Below are 11,508 nucleotides of genomic sequence, written 5' to 3'. Positions count from 1 at the left end.
ATTAGTCTAAAAAATAAGCTAAGAAAAACTTATTTATCTTAAAAATAATAAATTATGTATTAAAATAAGAACATTACTACTTTTAAGTTGTGTCTTACATAAATTAAAATAAAAAATAAAAATAAAAAGTGAGTTAAACCGAAGGGAAGGTCAGTGAAAACACGTGCTAACGAGAAAAATTTTCAAAAATATAAATTTAATAATTTATTAAATAAAAAAAAAACATGTTAATTTTCTCTTTGAAAAAAAAAAAAAAACGCTTCTTCCATGGCAAACTTTTGGGGATAAGTACATTTTCACAATAAACAATAAGTAATCATTTTTTTCTCAAGTTAATAGTGAAAGATAAAAATTTTACCTTTAAAAACTTAAAACACTTAAAAACATATTTTTCCAGCAATCTCAAACACCATCTTGCTGAATTATTGTAAATTCAGTAGATAGATACAAAGACAGAAGAACAAATAGAGAAGAATGGACAACTAAAAATATCCAGTCATGAACAAAAAGTTCATAGAAATGGTGATCTTGAACCAAAATAACCACTTGATAGAAATCACAGGCCAGAATTTGCAGGGACAAACTTAAGTGATATACTATTGACACAATGGCGTTCGTCAGTCGGTGTGCGGAATCCTTCACCTTTAAATACATGACCCAAGTGTCCACCGCATGCTGCACATGTAATTTCAATTCTTCTCCCATCCGGGTCCGGCTGATAACATACAACGGTTTAGTTAAAAATTCATATAAATGGATAACCAAAATGAATATTTGGATAAAAAAAAACTGAAGGGAGAAGAAAGAAAAACAAGGGAAATGATCCTTCAAAATCTTGTCTTTCTTATTCCTGCCAGATTAGGGAAAAGAGGAGAGGAGAGGAGAGCGAATGATTCAACACTTTTTTGTGATATCTTTTTCTATACTAGGTTTATGATTTTCTTATTTTCCTGAGAAGAAGTATAATTGACAATATTGACAATTTTTTATTTATATTTTCAAGCTTAGTTATCCAACAAGAGAATCATGGTCTCCTCCCTTCTCTTTTGAAAAACTTCCTGCCCCTTCTCTTCTTTTTACGGACTCCTACCTAAACATTGTACAAACAAATGAAAGGTGCAGGAAACAAGAAAGCTCACATTACAGTTTATGGCACCGGGCAATCCCTCATAAAAAGCAGGCCAGCCACACCCAGAATTGAATTTGGTAGTGGATCTATAAAGAGGAGTCCCACATCCTGCGCAGTTGTAGATACCTTCTTCAAAGAACTTATCATATTCCCCAGTGCCTGGGTACCTATAGAGTATCAAACAATGTCGAGAACCAAATATTAGACATTTAATTATAAGATTCCCCAACCATAAGATGTTTACTGTTGTAACCATCCAGAATTTATCTTTTGATGCAGCCACCAAAAGTAGCATTTGGCAACAACTTAAAGAGAGTACTTCCTGTTTATCGAATCATGTCCTCGAAGAACACGAACTTCTTCTGAGTTTTCGAAATGAAAGGAAAAATTAGATGTATGAGTTATGGTAAGCATCCCGAAATTTGTTCTGCAATTGGCAATTTTTGAGATAACTTATGCGAAGCGAAATTTCTCCCATCTTATAGTCCCTTTTAGTTTTCCCACACTTAAATGCAAAAGGATTCAATTTAGCTTAAACATACACCGAAAATCTTCTGGTTTACCAGTACCTACAACTTGTCTTTGATACTTCTAACTTCTATCTTCATGGAAATTCTTGCAATAAAGATTGAGAAACCCAGTTGTACTTGCTAGACACTGAGGTTGCTTAATATTTCAAATGTACTTATTTATATGGATGAAAAGCCAATTATGATATAAATACTGTATATTTCATATTGAGAGAACTAAGAGTTAATGTCCTCTCTCAGCTAAAAAAGGCGGTTTACCAGTTTCCCAGATGCTTATTTTATTGGAGGTTTATAATCACAAGGCCAGACACTGTACTCCCTGTCGGAAGCCTAATTCCATTCATAAGCAAGCAAGGAAACCTCTTTAGGTGCTGCAATATATCGCATATATTTAAAAGGAGCCCATGGGGCAATATTCATTATACTCTCTTCTTCCAGCTCACTTCGCTACTCAATATCTTGTGATCCTCAACATACATAATTCACCACATATAATAATTTATTGCAAAAATCATGATTATTTTCTGAATTGATGATAAACCAAGGAACAAACGCACTTTTACCAGGTTCCCTCAAGGCTGAATATCCGGGGATTCTTATGACCATTAGTAAGATTCATTAAGACATTTGCACCATGATAAATGAATAGGTCATCATCAACCCATGTACTAATAAGAAAACCAGTTCTAGATGTAAGTGACACTGTGTTACATCCAGGCACTAAGCAAACTAAAACCCTTCTAAAAACTTGGCAAGACAAAAAAAAATCCAATCAGGACTTTCTCATAACATTTTTTTTCTCTCCCATTCATCATGGGAACTATAATATCTTCCCCAGACAAAATATGTCCAACTTTAGGCAGCAGCTATCAGCATTAATCAGAACAGGAAGGCACGAAATAAGAAATATTACCAGAAAATTTCAGCTGGCCCTAAGTGAGATTAACGATCTAAAAATCTAATTAGAACATCTAACATAAAAACATTTCTGAAAAACAATCTATGGTTAAAACATTCTATCACTCAAGAAGATATCTCGTATTCCGATGAAAAATATAATTGACAATTCTGAAAAATGGAAAAACAAAATTCTGAGTGGAAAAACAAACGAAAGCAAACGACCTATAACTGTAAATTACAGATGAAGGAGAAAATCATACTCGGTGCCTTTTTGCCTCAAAATCCGAAACTGCTCGGGAGATAGAATCGCACGCCAATCCTCCTCCGATTTCTGCACCGATCCAGAAGCAGCCATGGCGACAACACTGCTACGGCGAAAGCTACGGCTACTCGGTAGAAGAGAACAGGGAAAGCCAGATGCAGAAGCGGAGTGAAGGAGGGGCTTGGGGGAAGACAACGCGAACTGGGTCCTGCAAAAAGTGTTGGTCAATGGCGAGAGGAGTCGTCTGGAGAAATTGGGTTTGGTTGTGGTGAAGATTTTGGATTGGGATGGGAAGAATGGTGTGGATTTGAGAACGTGAAAGCCCATTTTGAAAAGCTGAGAGACACAGAGAAGGATTACTGATAAGTCATTTCCTTACAAGCCTCATCTTCTTTCTCTAGTTAACAACCGGTTTATTTCCAGTATGTTCGAACTGAATAAATAAATAAATAATATGTATGTTTTTAGTGAATATTTTATAGAATTTTTGTATTTTTTTAGACAAATTTTTTCCGTGTCATCTTGAGTGAATAATAGTTCAAAATTTTATTTTGATATAATATATGTAATTCTAATTATTATATTAATTTTATTTTTATATTTTAAATTTTGAGTTTTTAACACTTCAAATTTTATTTCTATGTGACATATATAATTATAATTATCACAATAATTTTATTTTTATATTTTAAAATTTAAATATATAATATATAAAATATAATTTTTATATAATAGTTATAATTCCATATATTGCATCTAAATAAAATTTTAAATATTATTCACTCAAATTGTAAAATATAAAGACAAATTAATATTATATTCAATGTATATTAGTATATAACTAAATATATAATATACAATACATATGTTAATCATTAGTATAAATTTAAAAACACATTATTTCATGTAATTAAAATATTATTTCCAATATTTTTTAACTGAATAAATAAATAAATAATATGCATGTTTTTAGTTAATATTTTCTATATTTTTTGTATTTTTAGACAAATTTTTTTAATGTCATATTTAAAATTATAGTTATTATATTAATTTTATTTTTATATTTTAAAATTTAAATGCATAACATATAAAATATTATTTTTATATAATAATTAAAATTCCATATATTGTATCTAAATAAAATTTTAAATATTATTCACTCAAATTTCAAAATATAAAGACAAATTAATATTATATACAATGTGTAGTAAATATATAACTAAATATATAGTATACAATATATATATATAGTATGTTAGTCATTAGTATTAATTTAAATACACATTATTTCTTGTAATTATTTATTTTTATTATTATTAAATATCTTATAGTTAAATATATTATATACATCGGATATTTTTATACTCATTTGAAAATCAAAAGCTAATCCAATTAAACTTATAATACATATATTACGTATGTATTAAATTAATTATGAAAATATTAATACGTTTTGATATTGTAATTTAGTACGGTGAAGATATCACCCCAACTTTATATATGTATATATACATACATACTTTAATGAACAACCAAACGGATTAAATAATTTGTTAAAAGAAAAACAAGGAATAACCAAGCTTCATTTATATCTTATGTTTCATTATATTTTTAATATAATAATTTTATTTTAATGATTTTTTAAAGGTCTCATTATTAGCTAAACCATAACTCATGTTGTAACGGCCCCGGAAATTTAAAATGAAATGTGTATTAAAAATATCAAATGCGGAAACGAAGTTAAAAATTCGATTAACATCTCTTACACTAAAACAAAAAACGTGCTCACAAAATATAAAAGATCAAACTACCTAAAGGAGAAACTCGAAAGTAAAAGCTACGAATATGACTATGGAGTCTTTAGGCGTCCCCTTCGTCGTCCTCCTGCGGAACGGGCTCGGGAACAATGTTTTCCTGATCTGAAATGATTAAATAAGGAATGAGCTACATTAGCCCACTAAAGACATCACGATATCTCACCGTCACGGAGGTAAAAGTGGGTAGAAAATACAAAAAGACCAATGGAGCATAACTTACAACAAATTCTTTTATCAATAATAAATCCTTCACCATCCACTTACCTCGGTGAAATTCATAAAACAGTATACGAAAGCAATAACATTATCATCATCATGAAATCATATATAAACTGTATAACATAATACTTATCACGCCTTTTGTAATTCAATCATTACACAACATATTTTTCTCATTTACCAGCCCATTAGTATCCATGGGGATCCATAGGGGTCCCGCTACCCGTTAACCCTTAACACTTGAAATCAGATTCCAGGGCCGTCCCCATACCCCGTCCGGTATGGACGCCAAAATTATAAACCCCATTACCCCGTCCGGTATGAGGGTGAAACGGGCTGTCCCCATACCCCGTCCGGTATGGGCACCAAAACACATAAGGTCTTCATACCCCGTCCGGTATGAGAGACCACAATCCCGGTAGGGTTCCCTACGGACCCGGTCCGTCCACCATCTCCCAGGATATCTAGTCAGGCTGACCACATTATACAATTACCAATTTACATAATCTTTCATTCTCTTTTTCCTTAGTCAGCATCATTAATTCACATACAAACAAGCAAAACAGTAATTTATGCCAAACAGACAACATACAGCATCAATATCTCAGTCATTCAATCCATAATCAATAAAACAGTAAAATATGCACACGAAACTATAAAATGAAAACATCAAACCTCATACTGCATTTAAAACTGTAAAATAGGCCAAATAATAGTTAACCGACAAACACACTAGACTCAGGCTCCATTAGCGATCTTAAGCAATTTCACACATTCGTTGATTCAAGAAATACCGTTTTATCATTATTGAACTTTAATACCGTGATAGGAAATAGGGTGAGGGGTCCTTACTCGTTTCGGGGTTCGAACACGGCTTCACAGTGCGCCTACAGACTGTCCCAAATTTTTCCTGAATTTTTCTCGGGGAACTAAAACGTACTACTGGCACCTGCACGTGTTCCAAAAAATTCCAAATTAGGCCCAGTGTAAAGGCCCCGGAAATATTAAAATGAAATGAGTATTTAAATATATCAAATGCGGAAGCGAGATCAAAATTTCAGTTAACATCCCTTACACGAAAAACCAAAAACGTACTTAAAATATAAAAGATTAAACTAACTAAGAGAGAAACTCGAAAATAAAACTATGAGTATGACTACAGGGTCTCTAGGCATCCCCTTCGTCGTCCTCTTGCGGAACGGGCTCGGGAACCATGTCTTCCTAATCTGAAATGGTTAAATAAGGAGTGAGCTACACTAGCCCAGTAAGAACATCACGATATCTCACCGTCACGGAGGTAAAGGTGGGTAGAAAAACACAAAAAAGACCAATGGAGCATAATTTACAACAAACTCGTTTATTAACATGAAAACCTTTACCATCCACTTACCTTGGTGGAATTTATGAAAACAATATAAGAAAAACAATAACATTATCATAATCATTGAATAATATAAGCTGTAAAACATAACACTTATCACGCCTCTTGTAATTCAATCATTGTATAACATATCTTTTTCTCATTTACCAGCCTACTAGTATCCGTGGGGGTCCATAGGGGTTCCGCTACCCGTTAACCTTTAACATTCATAATCAGTTTCCAGGGCCGTCCCCATACCCCGTCCGGTATGGGCGTCAAAACCATGAACCTCAATACCCCGTCCGGTATGAGGGTGAAACGGGCCGTCCCCATACCCCGTCCGGTATGGGCGCCAAAACCATAAACCTCAATACCCCGTCCGGTATGAGGGTGAAACGGGCCGTCCCCATACCCCGTCCGGTATGGGCGCCAAAATCATAAGATCTCCATACCCCGTCTGGCATATGAGACCACAATCCCGGTAGGGTTCCCTACGGACCCGGTCCGTCCACCATCTCCCAAGATATCTAGTCAGGCTGACCCCCATAATACAATTATCAGTCTACACAATCTTTCATTTTCCTTTTCCTCAATCAGCATCATCAATTCACATACAAACAAGCAAACAGTAATTCATGCCAAACAGACAACATACAGTATCAGTTTTTTAGTCATTCAACCCATGATTAATAAAAACGTAGTATATGCACACAAATCTGTAAAATGAACACATCAAACCTCATTTTGCATTTAAAGCTGTAAACAGGCCAAATAACAGTAAATCACCAATCACACTAGACTCGGGCTCCATTAGCCACCTTAAGCAATTTCACACATTCGTTAATTCAAGAAATACCGTTTTATCATTTTGAACTTTAATACCGTGATAGGAAATAGGGTGAGGGGTCCTTACTTGTTTTCGGGATCCGAATACGATTCACAGTGCGCCTGCAGGCCGTCCCTAATTTTCCCTGAATTTTTTCCGGGAAACTGAAACACACTAACAGTACCTGCACGTGTTCCAAAAAAAATCCAAATTAGGCCCAGGGCCTCTTTCGGCCCAAATCGCAACTCCGGCACGGCGGCTCCGCCGTGCTCCGGCGACGGCGCCGCCGCTGGTGGCGGCGAGTCGCCTCGGGTTGGCTGTTTTCGGCCGTTTTCGGCCGAATTCAGCCACACTCGCATTGGTCCTTGTCAGAAAAGAACCCTAGGGCCCTCGGGGGGCCAAAAAATCACGGAAAAGCGGAGCTTACCGGCGACGGCGCTCTCGGGTACGGCGGCTCTCCGGCGAGGTTCGTGTTTTGGTGATTCGGCTTCGGTCAACCTGTAGAAAAAAGAATGGTGATCACGGCGATATAAAAATTGCATCGAACGGAGGCCGGGAAGGACCTCGTCGGAGGCAAAAACCGAGAGGGGGTGCGGCGGCGCCGCTGGGTTTCGGCCGCGTATTCCGGCCGTTTGGCCGGGATTTCGGCCTCAATTTGGCCATAGGAGGAATCAGCGGGGAAAAACGAGTCGGGGGTATGAAATTTACCTCGATCGGCGGTTGGAAATTTCCCCGGTGCGGCAGCGGGTGGCGGCGGTCGGCCTCTGGTTCGTCTTCTCCGGCGAGCGGCGGGCGGCTAGGGTTTGTGGTCTGGTGTGGGAGTTCTATTTATAACCCCTTGCCTTTTGATCACAGCCGTTCATTTTGTTTTAATCTGGGCCGTTCGTTTTTGATTGAATCTGGGCCGTCCGTGCGATTGAATCTGGGCCGTCCGATCGCGCGATTGATCTGGGCCGTCGGATCGCACCCACGCGGATCGCCAACGTGGCTCCTTTCGGAGTGACGCGGTCTTGCCACGTGGTAGGCCCTGGTTGGCCGGGACTGCTGACCGGGCCTGCTGACGTGGCTGCTGACGTGGCCCCCCCTTTTTTTTTTTTTTTTTTTCCCCCTCCTTTCCGGGTGCTACACCCAGGGCCCCTTTTTGGTCAATATCGCAATTCCGGCACGGCGTCGCCGCCGCTTGCGGCAGCGATTCGCCTCGGTTTGGCCATTTTCGGCCGTTTCCGGCCGAATTCAGCCACACTTGCATCGGTCCTTGCGATAAAACAACCCTAGGGCCCTCGGGGGACCAAAAAATTACAAAAAACTGAAGCTTACCGGCGGCGGTGCTCTCGGGTGCGGCGGCTCTCTGGTGAGGTTCGTGTTTTGGTGATTCGGCTCCGATCAACCTATAGAGAAAAGAATGGTGATCACGGTGATATAAAAATTGCATCAAACGGAGGCCGGGAAGGGCCTCATCGGAGGCAAAAACCGAGGAGGGGTGCGGCGGCGCCGCTGGGTTTCGGCCGTGTTTTTTGGTCGTTTGGCCGGGATTTTGGCTCCGATTTGGCCACAGGGGAAATCAGCGTGGAAAAATGAGTCGGGGGTATGAAATTTACCTCGATCGGCGGTCAGAAATCTCCCCGGTGCGGCGGCGGGTGGCGGCGGTCGACGTCTCCGGCATCTGGTTCGTCTTCTCCGGCGAGGGCAGGCGGCTAGGGTTTTTGTGGTCAGGTGTGGGGGTTCTATTTATACCCTTTTGCCTTTTGATCTCAACCGTCTATCTTGATTTAATCTGGGCCGTCCGTGCGATTGCATCTAGGCCGTCCGTGCGCACGCTTGATCTGGGCCGTCCGATCGCGCGTATGCAGATCGCCAACGTGGCCCGTCCCCGGTCGACGTGGTTTTGCCACGTGGCAGGTCCTGGTTGGCCAGGACTGCTGACTGGGTCTGCTGACGTGGCTGCTGACGTGGTGTTTGTTTGTTTTTTTTAAACCTAATTAAAATATTTAAAATAAAATAATCAATTTTTTTTTTTTCCATATTTTCCGGGCGTTACGCATGCATATTAAAAATTATGCTATCTTATTCTAAATATTATCACTAATAGATTTACCAATTTCTTAAAATTGATATTGTAAAGGTGTAAAACCTTAAGAAAAGGAATATATATTGTAATGGTGGAAGCAATTAAAAGTTTAGAATTTACATTTCTTACACAATGAATCGAGATGTTCAATAGGATTAGAAGAATGTTAATTTAAAATAGTTTCAATAACATAATAAATAAATAAATAAAAATACACTAAAATCCTATAGAGTTAACCTTTGTTGGATGACTCTGATAGGATGCGGAAAATAGATTTATTCGCAATCTTCTTACTGTTCAGGATCTGCATCTTAGTTTTTCTTATCTAAAATGATTAAATAAAGAAAATGAGCTACATTAACCTAGTAAGAATATCATACTTAATACCGATATGGAAAACCAAAAATTGGTAAAAATTTTAAAGCAACCAATGGAACCATTATCTATTTTTAAATAAATTCATTTAACATAAAATTATTATTTTCATACTTACCCTTATGAGTTTTCAAAACCGACATATGAAGAAAATACCCAGGATAAATCTTTATTACACATTTGAATAAAGAATAACAGTAAACTTACCTTCTTACCCGCTTAACAGTACCTCTGGAGGCCTATAGAGATCTCATTACGCGTAGACCCAATATTTAATTTATCATTTAATTGGTCGTCCTTATATTCTGTCTGACAATAGGAGCCAAACAAACCACCGCTTTAATACATCGTCCAGTATAAGTGCGAACTATATCTCTCAACCCCTTTAGGTATGGAACTTTTCAGCCCCATTCGACTGAGATAATGTCGATGATGAGATTTTTCTTATACACCGGGTCCGTACACTATTTTTCAGGGTACCCGATAAACCTTTCATACGTATATCTACATCATCAATCAATCACCCATTACATATCAACATTTCATATTTACATATCAACAATAAGTCATTCAAATAGACAATACAATAATAAAAAGTGATTAGAGCATTTGCTTCAAATAAGTCAATAGGTGAAAATAATCAGCTACAAAATCAATGAACGAGAAAGTAATTTAAATCAATAAATAATAACAATTTAGGCAGTATAGGGATAAATAAACAACACAGCTAAGGCAAATATACACTGACCGATTTCAACTCTACTGGTATTTGTAATTAATTTAGAAATTTCTAATTTTTACAAAATACACAATTATTAATTATTAAATTTTAATTTATCATAATGGAAGAAAAAAGTGAGGAATTTTTACTCCGTATCGGTGTTCAAACCATCGTATTTTTCACTGCACCTATTGGTAGTTCTTGGGTTTCATGAGTTTTTTTTTGCAGAAATCAAAAATACATGTTACGTATTCCAAAAAACCTTAAAAAGACCAAAATGAGCATTTTAAAATTTTTCTGACCAGTTTAAGGTTCCAGCACGGTGCCACCGTTGAGCTCCGACGTGGGCTTCGCCGTCCACTGTAGTGCTTCCTCTCGGCCTGGTCGTTTTTTGTTGGTTTTTGGCCAATTTTGCATGAAAACCTGCAAAAAAAGGGTTAGGAAGCCTTTGTCGGACAGAAAAAGAAAGAACCGAGACCCTACTAGAGGAGAGATTTTCCGATGCGGCAGATCTATTATTCTTTTCTTGCGGTTTGGGGTTCCCTTTAGCTAACCTACAATAAAATAAGACAAGGAACGCGAAGGTTAAAAAAGTGAAGAAAACAAAAAACGAGAAGGGGCTCATTGGAGGAATTTTCAGGTCGCGGCTCGGCCAAGCTCCGATCGCATTTTCTGCCTCACCCTTTGGCCTTTTGGCTCTGATATGGGTGTGGGGAGGTTCGAAATTCAATTTTGAATGGAAGAGGAAAATTTTTTACCTTTTTAGCGTCGGTAATGGCTCCGATGTGGCAACAACGATGACCGATCTTCTTCTCTAGTGACTGATTCGATTTCCAGCTGCCCATCTTCTTCTTCTCTGATCTTTTCTCTGGCGACTAGGTTTATGGTTTCCTATGAAGAGGAGTTTAAATACTCATATTTATTAAATCTGGGTCGTCCGTTCGAGGAGATGTGGCTCATCCTCAGCTGTTGGATTGCTCTTATTTGAAAAATTAATCTGGACCACACGATCTGATCAAATCCAACTGTTCGATTCTGTCTGAGAAGAACACGGATCTAGATTCTCCGTATGCACAGGATGCGATCTGGACCATTGGATTTGCTAGCACGCGAATTGCTTGCGTGACCTCCCGCGTGTACACGTGTCCAACACGCGACGCACGGAGATTGGCCACGCTGCCGACGCGGCGGTCCACATGGCCAAAATTTTATTAATTTTAATTTTACTTTAATTTTTCAGATTTCTTTTTAAATAGGTCTTTCCTTATTTCTACTTCGGTCCTGATTTTTGAAAATATTTT

At 37.7% G+C, this 11,508-nt stretch overlaps 1 protein-coding gene across 1 annotated transcript; it reads right to left on the bottom strand.

The window, feature by feature from the left end:
* Positions 1 to 388: 388 nt before the first annotated feature.
* Positions 389 to 3,234, bottom strand: LOC110808586 (peptide methionine sulfoxide reductase B5-like). The gene is made up of 3 exons (XM_022034123.2): positions 2,820 to 3,234; positions 1,140 to 1,296; positions 389 to 715 (listed from the first exon to the last, which is right to left on the bottom strand). Exons 1-3 carry the CDS (start codon positions 3,146 to 3,148, stop codon positions 557 to 559), a joined length of 645 nt encoding a protein of 214 aa, XP_021889815.1. The 5' UTR covers positions 3,149 to 3,234; the 3' UTR covers positions 389 to 556.
* Positions 3,235 to 11,508: the final 8,274 nt, after the last annotated feature.

The sequence above is a fragment of the Carica papaya genome, chromosome 6 (assembly GCF_054855325.1).
Source record: "Carica papaya isolate Zhongbai chromosome 6, ASM5485532v1, whole genome shotgun sequence".
NCBI classification, from domain to species: Eukaryota; Viridiplantae; Streptophyta; class Magnoliopsida; order Brassicales; family Caricaceae; genus Carica; species Carica papaya.
The sequence above is the reverse complement of the archived record's forward strand: the minus strand, read 5'-3'. Positions and strand labels throughout refer to the sequence as shown.